Raw genomic sequence first — 20021 nt, 5'->3', positions numbered from 1 at the left:
TCTCTGTACCGACGTCTCTCTGTACCGACGTCTCTCTGTACCGACGTCTCTCTGTACCGACGTCTCTCTGTACCGACGTCTCTCTGTACCGACGTCTCTCTGTACCGACGTCTCTCTGTACCGACGTCTCTCTGTACCGACGTCTCTCTGTACCAACGTCTCTGTACCAACGTCTCTCTGTACCAACGTCTCTCTGTACCAACGTGTCTCTGTACCAACGTCTCTCTGTACCAACGTCTCTGTACCAACGTCTCTGTACCAACGTCTCTGTACCAACGTCTCTGTACCAACGTCTCTCTGTACCAACGTCTCTCTGTACCAACGTCTCTCTGTACCAACGTCTCTCTGTACCAACGTCTCTGTACCAACTTCTCTCTGCTAATCAAAGTATGGAGGAGTAGGTTATTAGTTGGATCAGGTATGTTAGTGCAGGGCTGGAACTAAAACCTATAGGACCAGGGTTAGAGACCACTGCACTACTCAGCAGGATGTCAGAGGGTTGGTGGGAGAACTGTGAACCATTACGATGTCATGACCTTTGACCGTGGCACCTCTCAGACACGGTTACGCTCGCTGGCAGGACGTGCAGAGCGACGTGAAGTATGCTATCCTCAACGAGCCCTTCAAGGGGGAGATGAGTCGAGGAAACTTCCTGGAGATCAAGAACAAGTTCCTGGCCAGGAGGTTTAAGGTGCGCTGGGCTGGCGGATGTTTCTGGCTGCTTCTGTCTATTGAACCACTCTCTGTGTTCTGTTGAGCCATCCCTCTCTCCCACTGTCTCTTCCTTTCTGTTAATCACTCTCTCTACCTCTTCCCTCTCTCCCACTGTCTCTTCCTTTCTGTTAATCACTCTCTCTACCTCTTCCCTCTCTCCCACTGTCTCTTCCTTTCTGTTAATCACTCTCTCTACCTCTTCCCTCTCTCCCACTGTCTCTTCCTTTCTGTTAATCACTCTGTTTACCTCTTCCCTCTCTCCCACTGTCTCTTCCTTTCTGTTAATCACTCTCTCTACCTCTTCCCTCTCTCCTACTGTCTCTTCCTTTCTGTTAATCACTCTGTGTACCTCTTCCCTCTCTCCCACTGTCTCTTCCTTTCTGTTAATCACTCTCTCTACCTCTTCCCTCTCTCCCACTGTCTCTTCCTTTCTGTTAATCACTCTCTCTACCTCTTCCCTCTCTCCCACTGTCTCTTCCTTTCTGTTAATCACTCTCTCTACCTCTTCCCTCTCTCCTACTGTCTCTTCCTTTCTGTTAATCACTCTCTCTACCTCTTCCCTCTCTCCCACTGTCTCTTCCTTTCTGTTAATCACTCTCTCTACCTCTTCCCTCTCCCACTGTCTCTTCCTTTCTGTTAATCACTCTGTTTACCTCTTCCCTCTCTCCTACTGTCTCTTCCTTTCTGTTAATCACTCTCTCTACCTCTTCCCTCTCTCCTACTGTCTCTTCCTTTCTGTTAATCACTCTCTCTACCTCTTCCCTCTCTCCCACTGTCTCTTCCTTTCTGTTAATCACTCTGTGTACCTCTTCCCTCTCTCCCACTGTCTCTTCCTTTCTGTTAATCACTCTCTCTACCTCTTCCCTCTCTCCTACTGTCTCTTCCTTTCTGTTAATCACTCTCTCTACCTCTTCCCTCTCTCCTACTGTCTCTTCCTTTCTGTTAATCACTCTCTCTCCCTCTTCCCTCTCTCCCACTGTCTCTTCCTTTCTGTTAATCACTCTGTTTACCTCTTCCCTCTCTCCCACTGTCTCTTCCTTTCTGTTAATCACTCTCTCTACCTCTTCCCTCTCTCCTACTGTCTCTTCCTTTCTGTTAATCACTCTGTTTACCTCTTCCCTCTCTCCCACTGTCTCTTCCTTTCTGTTAACCTGTTAGGGCTAGGGGGCAGTATTGACACGGCTGGATAAAAAACATACCCGATTTAATCTGGTTACCACTCCTACCCAGTAACTAGAATATGCATATACTTATTACATATGGATAGAAAACACCCTAAATTTTCTAAAACTGTTTGAATGGTGTCTGTGAGTATAACAGAACTCAAATGGCAGGTCAAAACCTGAGAGATTCCTTTACAGGAAGTGGCCTGTCTGACCATTTCTTGAACTTCTTTTCCATCTCTATCATTTACTAAGGATCTCTGCTCTAACGTGACACTTCCCACGTCGTCCATAGGCGCTCAGAGCCCGGGAAAAAACAGAATGTCGTCATTCCAGCCCCAGGCTGAAACACATTATCGCCTTTCTCAAGTGGCCGATCAAGGGACACTGGGCTTATGCGCGTGACCCCGACCCCCGCCTTTGGGATTTTTTCCTCTGTTTGCCGAAAAGGAGATTCCCTGTCGGAATATTATCGCTTTTCTACGAGAAAAATGTCGTAAAAATTGATTTTAAACAGCGGTTGACATGCTTCGAAGTACGGTAATGGAATATTTAGAATTTTATTGTCACGAATTGCGCCATGCGCGCGACACTTCTTTACTATTTCGGATAGTGTCTGGAACGCACGAACAAAACGCCGCTATTCGGATATAACGATGGATTATTTTGGACCAAACCAACATTTGTTATTGAAGTAGCAGTTCTGGGTGTGCATTCTGACGAAGACAACAAAAGGTAATCAAACTTTTATAATAGTAAATATGATTATGGTGAGTGCTAAACTTGCCGGGTGTCTAAATAGCGAGCCCGTGATGCCTGGGCTATGTACTTAGAATATTGCAAAATGTGCTTTCACCAAAAGCTATTTTAAAATCGGACATATCGAGTGCATAGAGGAGGTCTGTATCTATAATTCTTAAAATAATTGTTATGCTTTTTGTGAACGTTTATCGTGAGTAATTTAGTAAAATGTTAGCGAATTCCCCGGAAGTTTGCGGGGGGTATGCTAGTTCTGAACGTCACATGCTAATGTAAAAAGCTGTTTTTTGATATAAATATGAACTTGATTGAACAAAACATGCATGTATTGTATAACATAATGTCCTAGGGTTGTCATCTGATGAAGATCATCAAAGGTGAGTGCTGCATTTAGCTGTCTTCTGGGTTTTGGTGACATTATATGCTGGCTTGAAAAATGGGTGTCTGATTATTTCTGGCTTGGTACTCTGCTGACATAATCTAATGTTTTGCTTTCGTTGTAAAGCCTTTTTGAAATCGGACAGTGTGGTTAGATTAACGAGAGTCTTGTCTTTAAATGGCTGTAAAATAGTCATATGTTTGAGAAATTGAAGTAATAGGATTTTTAAGGTTTTGAAAATCGCGCCACAGGCTGGCAGTGGCTGTTACGTAGGTGGGACGCAAGCGTCCCACCTAGCCCATAGAGGTTAATCACTCTGTTTACCTCTTCCCTCTCTCCCACTCTCTTCCTTTCTGTTAATCACTCTCTCTACCTCTTCCCTCTCTCCCACTGTCTCTTCCTTTCTGTTAATCACTCTCTCTACCTCTTCCCTCTCTCCCACTCTCTTCCTTTCTGTTAATCACTCTGTTTACCTCTTCCCTCTCTCCCACTGTCTCTTCCTTTCTGTTAATCACTCTCTCTACCTCTTCCCTCTCTCCTACTGTCTCTTCCTTTCTGTTAATCACTCTCTCTACCTCTTCCCTCTCTCCCACTGTCTCTTCCTTTCTGTTAATCACTCTCTCTACCTCTTCCCTCTCTCCCACTGTCTCTTCCTTTCTGTTAATCACTCTCTCTCCCTCTTCCCTCTCTCCTACTGTCTCTTCCTTTCTGTTAATCACTCTGTGTACCTCTTCCCTCTCTCCCACTGTCTCTTCCTTTCTGTTAATCACTCTCTCTACCTCTTCCCTCTCTCCCACTGTCTCTTCCTTTCTGTTAATCACTCTCTCTACCTCTTCCCTCTCTCCTACTGTCTCTTCCTTTCTGTTAATCACTCTCTCTACCTCTTCCCTCTCTCCCACTGTCTCTTCCTTTCTGTTAATCACTCTCTCTACCTCTTCCCTCTCTCCTACTGTCTCTTCCTTTCTGTTAATCACTCTGTGTACCTCTTCCCTCTCTCCCACTGTCTCTTCCTTTCTGTTAATCACTCTCTCTCCCTCTTCCCTCTCTCCTACTGTCTCTTCCTTTCTGTTAATCACTCTGTGTACCTCTTCCCTCTCTCCCACTGTCTCTTCCTTTCTGTTAATCACTCTCTCTACCTCTTCCCTCTCTCCCACTGTCTCTTCCTTTCTGTTAATCACTCTCTCTACCTCTTCCCTCTCTCCCACTGTCTCTTCCTTTCTGTTAATCACTCTCTCTACCTCTTCCCTCTCTCCCACTGTCTCTTCCTTTCTGTTAATCACTCTCTCTACCTCTTCCCTCTCTCCCACTGTCTCTTCCTTTCTGTTAATCACTCTCTCTACCTCTTCCCTCTCTCCCACTGTCTCTTCCTTTCTGTTAATCACTCTGTGTACCTCTTCCCTCTCTCCTACTGTCTCTTCCTTTCTGTTAATCACTCTGTTTACCTCTTCCCTCTCTCCCACTCTCTTCCTTTCTGTTAATCACTCTGTGTACCTCTTCCCTCTCTCCCACTGTCTCTTCCTTTCTGTTAACTTCACTGGGCAAGCGTCCCACCCTAGTCAACAGCCAGTGGAATCGCGCGGCGCGAAATACAAATACCTCAAAAATGCTATAACTTCAATTTCTCAAACATATGACTATTTTACACCATTTTAAAGACAAGACTCTCGTTAATCTAACCACATTGTCCGATTTCAAAAAGGCTTTACAGCGAAAGCAAAACATTAGATTATGTCAGGAGAGTACCCTGCCAAAAATAATCACACAGCCATTTTCAAAGCAAGCATATATGTCACAAAAACCAAAACCACAGCTAAATGCAGCACTAACCTTTGATGATCTTCATCAGATGACACTCCTAGGACATTATGTTATACAATAAATGTATGTTTTGTTCAATCAAGTTCATATTTATATCAAAAACAAGCTTTTTACATTAGCATGTGATGTTCAGAACTAGCATACCCACCGCAAACTTCCGGTGAATTTACTAAATTACTCATGATAAACGTTCACAAAATACATAACAATTATTTTAAGAATTATAGATACAGAACTCCTTTATGCAACCGCGGTGTCAGATTTTAAAATAGCTTTTTGGCGAAAGCACATTTTGCAATATTCTGAGTACATAGCCCGGCCATCACGGCTAGCTATTTTGACACCCACCAAGTTTGGGACAACCTAAACTCAGAATTGCTATTAGAAAAATTGGATTACCTTTGCTGTTCTTCGTCAGAATGCACTCCCAGGACTTCTACTTCAATAACAAATGCTGTTTTGGTTCCAATTAATCCATAGTTATATTCAAATAGCTCCGTTTTTTATTTATTTTCATTTTTTTATTTATTTCACCTTTATTTTACCAGGTAGGCAAGTTGAGAACAAGTTCTCATTTACAATTGCGACCTGGCCAAGATAAAGCAAAGCAGTTCGACAACATACAAAAACACAGAGTTACACATGGAGTAAAACAACATACAATCAATGATGCAGTAGAAAAAAATAAGACCATATACAATGTGAGCAAATGATGTGAGATAAGGGAGGTAAAGGCAAAAAAGGCCATGGTGGCAAAGTAAATAAAGTATAGCAAGTAAAACACTGGAATGGTAGATTTGTAGTTTGAAGAAAGTTCAAAGTTAAAATATAAATAATATGGTGCAAAGGAGCAAAATAAATTAAATAAATAAATACAGTAGGGGAAGAGGTAGTAGTTTGGGCTAAATTATAGATGGGCTATGTACAGGTGCAGTGATCTGGGAGCTGCTCTGATAGCTGGTGCTTAAAGCTAGTGAGGGAGATAAGTGTTTCCAGTTTCAGAGATTTTTGTAGTTCGTTCCAGTCATTGGCAGCAGAGAACTGGAAGGAGAGATGACCAAAGGAGGAGTTGGCTTTAGGGGTGACCAGAGAGATGTACTTGCTGGAGCGCGTGCTACAGGTGGGTGCTGCTATGGTGACCAGTGAGCGGAGATAAGGGGGGACTTTACCTAGTAGGGTCTTGTAGATGACCTGGAGCCAATGTGTTTGGCGACGATTATGAAGCGAAGGCCAGCCAACGAGAGCGTACAGGTCGCAGTGGTGGGTAGTATATGGGGCTTTGGTGACAAAACGGATGGCACTGTGATAGACTGCATCCAGCTTGTTGAGTAGGGTATTGGAGGCTATTTTGTAAATTACATTCCCGAAGTCGAGGATTGGTAGGATGGTCAGTTTTACGAGGGTATGTTTGGCAGCATGAGTGAAGGATGCTTTGTTGCGAAATAGGAAGCCAATTCTAGATTTAATTTTGGATTGGAGATGATTGATGTGAGTCTGGAAGGAGAGTTTACAGTCTAACCAGACACCTAGGTATTTGTAGTTGTCCACAAATTCTAAGTCAGAACCGTCCAGAGAAGTGATGCTGGACAGGCGGGCAGGTGCAGGCAGCGATCGGTTGAAGAGCATGCATTTAGTTTTACTTGTGTTTAGGAGCAGTTGGAGACCACGGAAGGAGAGTTGAATGGCATTGAAGCTCGTCTGGAGGGTTGTTAACACAGTGTCCAAAGAAGGGCCAGAAGTATACAGAATGGTGTCGTCTGCGTAGAGGTGGATCAGAGATTCACCAGCAGCAAGAGCGACATCATTGATGTATACAGAGAAAAGAGTTGGCCCAAGAATTGAACCCTGTGGTACCCCCATAGAGACTGCCAGAGGTCCGGACAGCAGGCCCTCCGATTTGACACACTGAACTCTGTCAGAGAAGTAGTTGGTGAACCAGGCGACGCAATCGTTTGAGAAACCAAGGCTACTGAGTCTGCCGATGAGGATGTGGTGATTAACAGAGTCAAAAGCTTTGGCCAGGTCAATGAATATGGCAGCACAGTATTTTTTTCTTATCGATGGCGGTTACGATGTCGTTTAGGACCTTGAGCGTGGCTGAGGTGCACCCATGACCAGCTCTGAAACCAGATTGCATAGCGGAGAGGGTGCGGTGGGATTCGAAATGGTCGGTAATCTGTTTGTTGACTTGGCTTTCGAAGACCTTAGAAAGGCAGGGTGGGATGGATATAGGTCTGTAGCAATTTGGGTCAAGAGTGTCACCTCCTTTGAAGAGGGGGATGACAGCAGCTGCTTTCCAATCTATTGGAATCTCAGACGACACGAAAGAGAGGTTGAACAGGCTAGTAATAGGGGTTGCAATAATTTCGGCAGATAATTTTAGAAAGAGAGGGTCCAGATTGTCAAGCCCAGCTGATTTGTAGGGGTCCAGATTTTGCAGCTCTTTCAGAACATCAGCTGAATGGATTTGGGAGAAGGAGAAATGGGGGAGGCTTGGGCGAGTAGCTGTGGGGGGTGCAGTGCTGTTGAATGCAGTAGGGGTAGTTAGGTGGAAAGCATGGCCAGCCGTAGAAAAATGCTTATTGAAATTCTCAATTATAGTGGGCTTATCGGTGGTGACAGAGTTTCCTATCCTCAGTGCAGTGGGCAGTTGGGAGGAGGTGTTCTTATTCTCCATGGACTTTACAATGTCCCAGAACTTTTTAGAGTTTGAGTTGCAGGAAGCAAATTTCTGTTTGAAAAAGCTAGCCTTGGCGTTTCTAACTGCCTGTGTGTATTGGTTTCTAACTTCCCTGAAAAGTTGCATATCGCGGGGGCAGTTCGATGCTAATGCCGAACGCCACACGATATTTTTGTGTTGGTTAAGGGCAGTCAGGTCTGGGGAGAACCAAGGGCTATATCTGTTCCTGGTTCTAAATTTCTTGAAAAGGGCATGCTTATTTAAGATGGTGAGGAAGGCATTTAAAAAAAATAACCAGGCATCCTCTACTGACGGGATGAGGTCAATATCCTTCCAGGATACCAGGGCCAGGTCGATTAGAAAGGCTTGCTCGTTGAAATGTTTCAGGGAGCGTTTGACAGTGATGAGTGGAGGTCGTTTGACCGCTGACCCATTACGGGTGCAGGCAATGAGTCAGTGATCGCTGAGATCTTGGTTGAAAACAGCAGAGGTGAATTTAGAGGGCACGTTGGTTAGGATGATATCTATGAGGGTGCCAGTGTTTGCGGCTTTGTACCTGGTGGGTTCATTAATAATTTGTGTGAGATTGGATTGTAGGATGGCTGGGGTGTCCCAGTTTAGGTCACCTAGTAGCACGAGCTCTGAAGATAGATGGGGGGGCAATCAGTTCACATATGGTGTCCAGAGCACAGCTAGGGGCCGAGGGGGGGGGGGGTTTGTTCGTGCGTTCAGGTCACTATCCGAAGGGTGATGCGCGAGTGCATTTCGTGACAAAAAAATTCAAAATATTCCATTACCGTATTAGAAGCATGTCAAACGCTGTTTAAAATCATTTTTTATGCTATTTTTCTCGTAAAATAGCGATAATATTCCAACCGGGCGACGTTGTATTCATTCAAAGGCTGAAAGAAAAAAATGGAGAATTCTCATGAACGCGCATCTCCAGTGTCACTGTCCCCAGGCTGAACACTCACAAATTCTCCTGAGACAGCAGACACCCCATTACACTTTCTGGCGGCTTTAGAGAGCCAATGGGAGCCTTAGAAAGTGTCACGTTACAGCACAGATGCTGTATTTTCGATAGAGATGCAACAGAATGACAACAAATTGTCAGACAGGGCACTTCCTGTATGGAATCTTCTCAGGTTTTGGCCTGCCATATGAGTTCTGTTATACTCACAGACACCATTCAAACAGTTTTAGAAACTTTAGAGTGTTTTCTATCCAAATCTACTAATTATATGCATATTCTAGTTTCTGGGCAGGAGTAGTAACCAGATTAAATCTGGTACGTTTTTTTATCCGGCCGTGCAAATACTGCCCCCTAGCCCCAACAGGTTAATCACTCTCTCTACCTCTTTCCTCTCTCCCACTGTCTCTTCCTTTCTGTTAATCATTCTGTTTACCTCTTTCCTCTCTCCCACTGTCTCTTCCTTTCTGTTAATCACTCTCTCTACCTCTTCCCTCTCTCCTCCTGTCATATCCCTTCCTTCTCTCTCTCTGCCTCTCTCTCCTCATATCCCTCTCTCATCTCTGTACTCCCCCTCTCTCTCTCTCTCTCTGTCTCTAGTTGTTGGAGCAGGCGTTGGTGATTGAGGAGCAGCTTCGCAGGGCAGCCTACCTGAACATGTCTGAGGACCCGGCCCACCCCTCCATGGCCCTCAACACCCGCTTCAGTGAGGTGGAGTGTCTGGCTGAGTCCCACCAACACCTCAGCAAGGAGTCCATGTCAGGGAACAAGCCTGCCAACGCAGTACTGCACAAAGGTAGTGTTGTGTTTTTACTATGGATTAAGTGATATATGACGTGCTAGTTTATCAAATAAATTCTCTGTCATTAATATTACCTGATTAAACTAATCATATAATTGTAATTAACTAGGAAGTCGGGGCACCACGGAAGAATGTTTATAGAGCTGTTGTCTTCCGAATAAACTCTTAAAGACCTGGTAATCTTTTATATCAATAGCAGTCAATTATTAATCGTCACCTTATTCAGTCTCATCTGAATGTCGTAAAATTCTTTGTTATCTTCACGAACCCTGGCTATCAAGTTGAATCAGCAATACAAAATTTGGTTTAATTATTTATTTACTAAATAATCACACAATTCCATATACACAGGATGGATCATACATTGATGACTAATTATGTCCTGAAAGAAAACGTCCCTAGTGGACAAAACCGATAGGATGGCTGGTTACACAAAGAAAGGGGGTTGGGCTTGAATGAAAGCCCGGGAAGACTGAGGAACAAAAGGATTAGGTCTCTATCGGACCTTATGAAGCTATGCTATCGTAAATACAGAATCTTATGCATTTTAAATAACCGTCCATTCGGAAAAAGAAAATGCAAGAAATATATTTACTCTTAGCTGCGCTTCGATAGATTGGTTGAAGATGGAAGGCTGGGTTGCCCAGCAGAGATCTCCCTTGTCCTTTGAAGAATATTTCTGGACAGATACGTTGTAGTACCCTGTCGTTCTGAAGAGATTGTTCATCCTTTCCTAGGCCACGCACGTTTACAGCTGCTGCTGATAACTCGACGTCTAGGATGTATCACTTCTTTAGTGAATAAGAGTTCAAAGTTCATACCAAGTTGCCATACTATAAGCTCATGCTATATTCTGGCTGGTGTAGTCACATTCATCGTTCCAGCGTGGCGATCGTCACCTCCACGTTGAAAATCACCCTTCCAAACGTATGGACATCAGTCCTCACGTCATCGGGACACAATGTTCATTTCGTTAGGTAGTAGTCGTTCAAGCATTCGCAACCAGAGCTCACGCTGAGGTTGGCTTAGTTCGCCGTGAATTGGGTCACGGGTGCTCTTATAGAAATGTAGAAAAGAGGTTGGTTCATCATTTCCAACCAATGCCTATTCACGTGGGCGTGGCCACTGATTGAGCATATTTTACTTATGAAAAGATTCTCTCATTTTAAAAACTAAAATTAAATTTCATCTTTTCACATTTAAACATTTAAATTGCACAACAATTCCATGTGAATCTGATAACTAGGATGTGTAGACTTTCCACGATACAGTTTATGTCGTCCTGTCATTAGTCATAATGTCTCAGACCACAACTGATCTGACATCATATTCTTTAAGTACCAACGGATACTTTCAACTGATTGGATTACTGAAATATGTTCCGTTGCCAACCTTTTGATGTTACCATACTCTCTATGTTAACAAAGGGCTTTCCAAGAGTCCATTCTGTAGAGTAGAGAGAGAAAAGGGGGAAATGTATTCATGGGGGTCATAAACCTCACCAACAGGGCAACCTCATGACAGTAGGCTACACACACAGACTCGCCCTCTTTCTTTCTCATTGTCTTTTCTGTCTCTGCTGTTCTTACCCACTTCCATCATCTATTTTTCTTATTTCTCTCCCTCTCTTCATTGTTTCCTAAACTCTGTCAGTTGGACTTTGGTGGTGGTAACTCTGTCTCTCTCCTTCAGTTCTCAAACAGCTTGAGGAGCTTCTGAGCGACATGAAGGCCGACGTCACCCGTCTCCCGGCAACCATCGCCCGTATACCACCCGTCGCTGTGAGGCTGCAGATGTCGGAGAGGAATATCCTCAGCCGATTGGCCAGCCGCGGGTCCGAGGTCACCGGCCAGAGTCAATCACAGACCACGCAGCAGATGCAGGTGCCACGCTGACCAATTCCGCCAGTCCTCCCCTAGGCGTTCTCCCACCCGTGTTTTGGAATCGGAGAGTGACCCTCATCTCACCCCCGCTCTGCACCTCTCCTGTCCCCAAATCAAAACTCACACTCTGGACAGTAGAGTAAGGTCTCTACCCACCAACACCTCTTCTCTGGACACACAGCAGACTACACATGTTCTGCTTCCCCTTCCCCCAAAGACACCTGGAGGAACACAGTCTGTTCTCCACTGGGAACTCACACCTTCTCTACAGTATCTACCTAATGAACTGCAGCACTGTCTCTGTGTCTGTTTGTTATGTGTCTAACCTTCACACAGAGGTTGTTTTCACTGTATCTTTCCCCAAGCCTCTCTAAAATAGACAGCCTTGTACCTGGCTCTGTCCCATAGAATTAGAATGGGTCAAATGGACTTATCCACTCCAAGTAAAGGTTCTATAATATGTGGACTCGTCGTTCTATGGGTGTGCAGAATTCAATTCGATATGCAACATGTACAATTTCAATTGGGTAAATATGAAATAATGTGGAATTTAGTACTATGTCTGTTCTGCCCATTCCATTTCTGGGTGTGTACCTCTTCTCAGTGTTTGTGTGTATGTGTGTGTGTTTGTGTCTGTATGTATGTATGTGTGTGTGTGTGTGTGTGTGTGTGTGTGTGTGTGTGTGTGTGTGTGTGTGTGTGTGTGTGTGTGTGTGTGTGTGTGTAGGTGTGTGTGTAGGTGTGTGTGTAGGTGTGTGTGTAGGTGTGTAGGTGGGCAGACTGCTCTATACTTCCCACAGAGAGACTGTTAATAACTATCAACTGATGAGGATGCTTTAGTAGAATATTATTGGTTCTGTTACACTCCTGCCCCTTCCCCCTCTTCACTGCTCCCTTCACCTGTACACTCAGGTGGTCCATAACACTAGCCTGTTATTGGCTCTCCCCACTCCTCGGCCACGCCCCGTCCTGCAGCTCTACATTCCTGAACGATTGCATCACAAATGTTCCCAGAGGCCTCGCCCCCTTTTTGCCCAAATAAGGACATGCAATAGCTCCACTAGTGTAGACACACGGGGCTGCATTGAGAATGATGGCAATCTCTAAATCAATTAAACGTCTTAGTCTAATGTTATGTTCTTTTACATTTTGGAATATTATTATGGGTACCAGCTTGTTGTTTTTATCGTTACAGTTTCTTCTGAGAACTCCAATAAAAAGGGTAACAGTTTGTGAAGCTTGTTTCTTTGCCCTTTATTATGTGAGGGCATTATTACCTGGACACATTACATTGTATTATAATCTGGGTGGGGTCGAGCCCTGAATGCTGATTGGCTGACAGCTGTGGTATATGAGACCGTATACCACGGGTATGACAAAACATGTATTTTTACTGCACTAATTACATTGGTAACCAGTTTATAATAGCAATGAGGCACCTCAGGGGTTTGTGGTATATGACCAATATACCACGGCTAAGGGTTGTGTCCAGGCACTCCACGTTTCGTCGTGCTTAACAGCCCTTAGCCGTGGTATATTGGCCATATACCACACCTCCTCGGGCCTTATTGCTTAAATGACCAATGGTACGCGTCATAATTTGACCTACAAGGTCTGTGGAAGGGCATCATCTGATTTAACTGCATCTATAAAGTAATAAAACCATAGAACACAGGTACGGGAAGAGGAGGGAGTGTGGCTGAAAATGTGTGACGGGGAAAGGTGAAAGCTCATTTCCTTTTGCAGGAGAGGGAAGGAGAACAAGTGGACAGAGGGAGTCGGGCGGACAGTTAGAGGGAGAGAAGAAGAGAGAGACAGAAACAGACTTGCTTTCCCAGACAGAGAGAGGTACAGTTAAGAAAATTGGGGGAAATTACAGGGTGGGACAAAATACTGCGTTGTAATAGAGCCTGCTGATAACTTATCAGGACAGAGACAGGGACGGAGGGATGGAGAGAGAGGGATGGAGGGATAGATAGAGCAAGGGACGGAGGGATAGAGCAAGGGCAGTCATAGGAATTGTAGAGGGGGGGGGCAGGGAGAGACGGGGAGGAAATGAGTGAGAAAGAAGAGGTAGATAGAGGGACAGAAGAGAGAAGCAGCTGGACTAGTTAACTGGACACAGTGGACAGACCACACTGCACTAACCTCTAGCTCATCTCCGTTCTGTTGTAAAGACTGGATCTATGAGATTGGACTGCTGTCTAGAACACCTGAGCAAAAGTCCATTCAATGTCTTGTGGGTAAGTACTATCTATAGACACAGTTAACATGTGAAGCTCACAGGTGTGAAAGGGGAAGAGAGCCCAACTCAAACTGCTGCAGGCGTTTTGTTTCACTAACCAGTATGTTTGTGTGTCTGCAATTCCTGGTGTTAACCACTGTTCTAACACCTGCAGTACAAACGTCTGTTAGTCTGTGCGTGTGTGTGCGTGCGTGCTCGCTCGCATGCTTGTGTATGTACACTAGTCTTCTGTAATGTATGTATTTAAAATCATACATGGGAGAACTAATCATTATGTTCTCATTGGCTGATCATTTGAGTGTACACTTTCCTATTTTTGAGTTGCACCCGCTTTTGCCCTCAGAAAGCCTCAATTGGACTCTAGAAGGTGTCGAAAGCGTTCTACAGGGATGTTGGCCCATGTTGACCTCCCACAGTTGTATCAAGTTGGATGGATTTGCTTTTGGGTGGTGGACCATTTTTGATACACACAGGAAACTGTTGAATGTGAAAAACCCAGCAGCGTTGCAGTTCTTGACACAAACCGGTGCGCCTGGCACCTACTACCATACCGAGTTCAAAGGCACTTCAATCTTTTGTCTTGTCATTCACCCTCTGAATGGCATACATACACAGTCCATGTCTCAAGGCTTAAAAACCTTTCTTTATCCTGTCTTCTCCCCTTCATCTACACTGATTGAAGTGGATTTAACAGGTGACATCAATAAGGGATCATAGCTTCACCTGGATTCACCTGGTCAGTCTGTCACAGAAAGCTTTTGTATACTCAGTGTATTTACATACATTTAAATCTCACTGTTAAATGTCCAGGCAAGAGAAATCCGATTTGCAAGTCAAAGTGAAGATTCTTGTTTTGACGATAGTTACTGTCAGACAGGGCTCTTACTTTGGTGTCATGTATTAGTGTTTATTTCAAACCCATCCCCCACCAGGCTGCTGAGGGGAGGACAGCTCATAATGATGGCTGGGACGGATGTGTTGGAAACCAGGTGTTTGTTGTTGATACCATTCCACCCATTCTGCTGCAGCCATTACCACGAGCCTGTCCTCCCCAATTAAGGTGCCACCAACCTCCTATGTCCCCCACCCCTCCCTTCAGAGGACCAAAGCAACCACTTTTCCCACACATGACAAAAATACAGTTCAATATACACTGAGTGTCCAAAACATTAGGAACTCCTTCCATGCCATAGACTGACCAGAAAGCAAAATTCCTTATTAATGTCCACTTCAATCAGTGTAGATGACGGGGAGAAGACCGGTTAAAGAAGGATTTTCAAGCCTTGAGACAATTGAGACATGGATTGTGCATGTGTGCCATTCAGAGGGTCAATGGGCATGGCAAAATATTTAAGTCCCTTTTAAGAACGGGGGATGGTAGTAGGTGCCAGGTGCACCGGTTTGTGTCAAGAACTGCATGCTCCTGGGTTTTTCACACTCAACAGTTTCCTGTGTGTATCAAGAATGGTCCACCACCCAAAGGACATCCAGCCAACTTGACACAACTGTGGGAAGCATTGGAGTCAACATGGCCCAGCATCCCTGTGGAATGTGTTGTCCTGTAGTATTATGAAACGATATTATCATAATACTTAGGTGCCGGTACGATTAGTATTGCGGTTCTTACGATTCTCATGATTCTATATGTATTGCGATTCTCATGATTCTATATGTATTGCGATTCTCATGATTCTATATGTATTACGATTCTCATGATTCTATATGTATTACGATTCTCATGATTCTATATGTATTATGATTCTCATGATTCTATATGTATTACGATTCTCATGATTCTATATGTATTGCGATTCTCATGATTCTATATGTATTGCGATTCTCATGATTCTATATGTATTACGATTCTCATGATTCTATATGTATTACGATTCTCATGATTCTATATGTATTGCGATTCTATATGTATTGCGATTCGATACTGTGATTTTATTGCGATTCGATTTTCCAAACATACTGCTCACCATATGTCTGCTGCAGGAGGACAAGAGAGAGTCATGAGAAAACAAGTTTTGATCAGTCATGGAAATAAATGTGCTTAAAACAAATTGGCTCCTTATTTAAAAAGAAGATAGAGAACAAGATATGAAAGGAAAATAATGGAGTTTTGGTGCAAGTACAGCCTACTATAACAAAAATAGTATTGCAATATTGTCAAAATGATACGATATATCGTCTAAAATAATATCCCAATATGTAACTGTATCAATGTTTTCCCCCATCGCTATTAGTCAGTGTGAGAGTGTGTTCTTTCATTGAAGGCAAATCATCATCACTTGGACTTTGGGTGTGAGAAATACACACGAGTGTATGTGTGTTAGTCAGTGTGTGTGAGAGTGTGTACATACCCTGAAGGAGTTACTGGATGAAGGCATGTCATCACTTGTATGTGTGTGTTAGTCAGTGTGTGTGAATCTTTGTGGAAGGTGGTCATCACTTTTGGGTGTTAGAAATGATACACAACAGCAACATGACTGAACAGGGAAAAGCCATTCTCACCATCAGCTCTCAGCTCTGTACATGTATCATCAGAGCCTGAAAAGCAGAGAGAAAGATGGAGAATTTCACAGCTGTCTTCCTGTGTAACAAACTTCACAGGTTCATCAGCCTCCACCTCTAGTGTTCAGATCGTAGATTTTACAGTGTGAAAAACACAATGGGGTTCCGACGTTCCTCTCTCAGCTCCTACGTCTCAGATTTAATCAGTCCCCCCAAACCCTAGGAAAGTGGTTCTGTCTCTGTCTCTCACTTCCTCCAGGTCTTCTCCCCTTGGTGGGGCTCTGTCCAAAAACAAATGTATTTAACCTTGATGTGGTATTATTTGATAATGCATATTATATATAACTCACACCACACACAAAAAGGCATTCAGACATATGCTGCACACAAGAAACATGGTGCTCTCGGCCCCAGCCACTACAGATCAGGAGCTTTAAATCGCACCTCTCACCTACTCCCTGCTGCTTTGCATGTTGGTTGTATTGAAATTTGTAACACTAACTTGAACAGGCAGTCACACTGTAACATCAAGCTGTAAACTTATACAGCACTGCTTTGTTGCTATGCTGCTTCCGTAGCCACACCAGCTGGCTGTTGCATTGTGGGAAGAGTAGTTTCAGTTTCAAGCTCTAACAGACTTCTGTGGACAAGCCTTTAGTATACATGTAGCCCACCTCTTCTTGTAGCATGCTCACATGTCTTGTATTGCTGCTCACATGAACAGTGTTGTGTAGTTGCTATCCTGACTGTAGTTATGTGTATGTTATTTATTGTTAGTTTGTGAGTTTGTTGTCATGACCTCACATTTGTAAATGGTTTGAAAGCAGCACACGGGGGAAAGGTTGCACTCTGAAAATAAGGAAGTGTAATGCGAGCATGACCTTTGTGCATCAAACACAAATGGCACACAAAAGGTTAGACATACACACACGTACACACACACGTGCACACACACAGCTGAAAGAAGAGAACAGACACTCAGACAGAAGAGGGGAGGAGTGGAGGACAGGTGGGTTAGAAGGAAAGAGAGAGAGAATGAGAAGGACAGAGAAAAATGTATGATTAGTTTAACCAGTATATACTGGAGGGGCTAGTGTGTTTTTCATTCCTGATAGTGGTGGTGTGCAGATGTGCAATTCCTTAGATTACTTTTTAAAGGTGCTCTCTCTCTCTCTCTTTCTCTCTCTCTCTCTCTTTCTCTCTCTCTCTCTAGTTCATTATCTCATTGAGGAACAGTGTTTGGTATGACATATTCAGAGTAATCTCACTGGACTGTGTCTGTTTGCAAAACACTAGTGGTTCTATGATCCTTCTGAAGGGATAGAGAGAGAGAGAGAGAGAGATGAGACATTAGATTGAGGCAAGGAGAGAGAAAGAATTCTAGTTTAATTTTAAAGATGAAAATGAAGCGTTTTTATTGCGGTGACATTTATAAAGTATCTCTATTTGTAAGAGATTCCGGCCTGTCAGCTTGTTTGGTTCCTGTCTGTCTCTTGCTTTCACTGTTTTGTGAAAAGAGCCACAAAAAGGAAGGAAGGAGCGAGAGAGTGTCACAGAACGACAGAGAGAAAAAGAAGGTGGGGACGGAGGGTAAGACATACACGAGCCTGTCAGCAAGAGTGTCGCTTGTTTTCAGAAGGAGCTGAGAATAGTAAGATTGTTTACTTATCTACCTAACGTGAGATATATCGAGAAAGGTTCAGGGTAAGGGAGGAAGGAGGATTTGATGAACAGATTAGTGTGGTAGTAAAAGAGGAAGAGAAGACAGGTTGTTTAGAGGGGTGGTCTTTGCGTATGTGATGTTGAATGAGAGAAATGGAGGAAGAAATACAGCAAACTAATGTGTGGAGGAGAGAAAGAGAGAGAGAGAAAGGGATGATAATGGAAGTAAAACATGATTTTTAGAAGTACATTTGTAGTTACTTAATAACTGGCAAGATTTGCAGATTTAGAAAGGGCATGAAGATGCGTCAATTATGTACAGAATTTGTTACATTACCATGTATCATCATTTGCTAGCCTTGAGGTTGTGCCTGTAAGTGTACCCTCACTATCCTGTCTCCTTTTCTTTGGGCCCAGAAGAAGTGAAGGTGAAAATGGTTCGGTGAGTAGAGCTCCCCCTCTCAAGACTCTTACACTCAGTTGCTCAACCGTGGACTGGATCTGCCTAACGCGTGATGTCAACTTCTCTCTTTCCTTTACTTGTTCTCTAGTTTTACTTGTTTCTTTACCATCAATACTTTGTTCTTTAGACTTTTCTGCTGTCTTGTGTGTTTGTGGTTCATGCGTAACGTTTTGTTTTTAAACTCTGTAGGAATTCCCAGTTATTTTGCAGTAGTTTCTCAAATTCTTGAAATGTTGCACAATTCTGATTGATTCGACCTTAGCATCCTACTCTTAGTCTAGCAATAGCTTTACCATGCCATGTGTAGCTACAACTACACTGAAACTCGGCAACAGGTATCAAAATGATGGTCCACTTGTTAGTGAGAGATTGTCGAAAGAAAGATAATAGATTGTACATTTACAATCATAAATCATTCCCTTTAGTTTAGAAAGCATTATCAGTCCTACCTCAAAATTGGTGCTTTGTGGTGAGGTGGGTTTGTGGGTAGGTGGTCTGTTTGTCGTCTCTTAGGCCTTAGTCAGGCTTTACCATTCAAATGTTATGCTAGTTCTTTGCCTTGAAAGCAATATTGTATACTTGTATACTTAAAAAAGGTTGCAATAATGCTGTGTAGACTACTGTCTACCTTCTACCTAGTACGGTGTTAATCTATGAGCTGATAATGGAATGCAGGGTTTTGAAATGGGATTTACAGACATATTGTGATTTAACTCATCTTTATTACCACATCTCATATAATTTCCCACGAGGGAAGAAACTGAGTATCAAAGAGATGATGTGGACAGGTGCGGCAGGGCCAGATGATCACCATGTGCATGTGCTTATGTGCGTGGCCTGGTCTGTGTGTGTGTGTGGTTTGTATATACTGTATGTATATGTGTGTAATGTGTTTCTCTCTGTGTATCCAGGTGGTTCCACAGGGATATCTCTGGCTTGGATGCTGAGTCTGTTTTGAAGAGCCGGGGCATCCATGGCAGCTTCCTGGCCCGACCCAGCAGGAAGAACCAGGGAGACTTCTCTCTCTCTGTCAGGTAGGAATACACTCCATCTCTTTCTTTGTCTTCTCTTTCTCTGACAGCAAGGATATCCTCTACCTCTCTCTCTCTCTCCATCAGCTAGGACATCCTCCATCTCTTTCTCTCCTTCTTTGTCTCTCCTTCTCTCCTTCGCTCAACCTACAGTGCCTTCGGAAAGTATTCAAATCCCTTGACTTTTTCCACATTTTGTTGTGTTACAAAGTGGGATTAAAATGTATTTAATTGTAATTCTTTGTCAACGATCTACACAAAATAATCTGGAATATCAAAGTGGAAGAACATTTTTGTAAAAATTTGTAAAAATATGAAAAGTAAAACACTAATATACTGTATCTTGATTAGATAAGTATTCAACCCCCTGAGTCAAATTCATAATTACAGCTGTGAGTCTTTCTGGGTAAGTCTCTAAGAGCTTTCCACACCTGGATTGTGCAACATTTTTGTGCAAAATTCTTAAAGCTTCTTCAAACTCATATTGGTTGTTGATCATTGCTAGACAATCATTTTTAGGTCTTGCCAAAGATTATCAAGCAGATTTAAGTCAAAACTGTAACTAGGCCACTCAGGAACATTCATTGTCTTTTTGGTAAGCAACTTTAGTGTAGATTTGGTCATGTATTTTAGGTTTTTGAAAGCTGAATTAATCTCCCAGTGTCTGGTAGAAAGCAGACTGAACCAGGCATTCCTCTAGGATTTTGCCTGTGCTTAGCTCCATTCCGTTTCTTTTTTATCCTGAAAAACTCCCCAGTCCTTAACGATTACAAGCATACCTATAACATGATGCAGCCCCCACTATGCTTGAAAATATGGAGAGTGGTACTCAGTAATGTGTTGCATTGGATTTGCCCCAAACATAACACTACATTTTCAGCACAAAGCATGAATTGCTTAGCCACATTTTTTGCAGTATTACTTTATTTAGTGCC

General features: G+C 43.3%; 2 protein-coding genes across 15 annotated transcripts in view; both read left to right on the top strand.

Annotated features, from left to right (window-relative positions):
* Positions 1 to 12405, top strand: part of LOC106576265 (chromodomain-helicase-DNA-binding protein 4) — a 46238-nt gene extending 33833 nt beyond the window's left edge. For all 4 annotated transcript variants that reach the window (XM_045700422.1, XM_045700423.1, XM_045700424.1 and 1 more), the window contains 3 exons: positions 559 to 691; positions 9084 to 9279; positions 10978 to 12405. In XM_045700422.1, coding sequence (XP_045556378.1) covers positions 559 to 691; positions 9084 to 9279; positions 10978 to 11180 — 532 coding nt within the window. In that variant the 3' untranslated portion in view covers positions 11181 to 12405. The remainder of the gene's footprint in view (positions 1 to 558; positions 692 to 9083; positions 9280 to 10977) is intronic.
* Positions 12406 to 12950: 545 nt separating this feature from the next.
* The window catches only part of ptpn6 (protein tyrosine phosphatase non-receptor type 6), a 41622-nt gene continuing 34551 nt past the window's right edge, over positions 12951 to 20021 (top strand). For 5 of the 11 annotated variants that reach the window (XM_045695824.1, XM_045695849.1, XM_045695841.1 and 2 more), the window contains exons 1-3: positions 17452 to 17581; positions 18010 to 18034; positions 18967 to 19089. In XM_045695824.1, coding sequence (XP_045551780.1) covers positions 18027 to 18034; positions 18967 to 19089 — 131 coding nt within the window. In that variant the 5' untranslated portion in view covers positions 17452 to 17581; positions 18010 to 18026. Of the gene's footprint in view, positions 13412 to 16995; positions 17582 to 18009; positions 18035 to 18966; positions 19090 to 20021 lie in introns of those variants that run through there. The other 6 variants (XM_045695860.1, XM_045695855.1, XM_045695854.1 and 3 more) reach the window with 6 other exon arrangements.

The sequence above is a fragment of the Salmo salar genome, chromosome ssa02 (assembly GCF_905237065.1).
Source record: "Salmo salar chromosome ssa02, Ssal_v3.1, whole genome shotgun sequence".
Classification (NCBI taxonomy): domain Eukaryota; kingdom Metazoa; phylum Chordata; class Actinopteri; order Salmoniformes; family Salmonidae; genus Salmo; species Salmo salar.
Note: the sequence above shows the minus strand (reverse complement) of the source record. Positions and strands in the feature narration are given on the sequence as shown.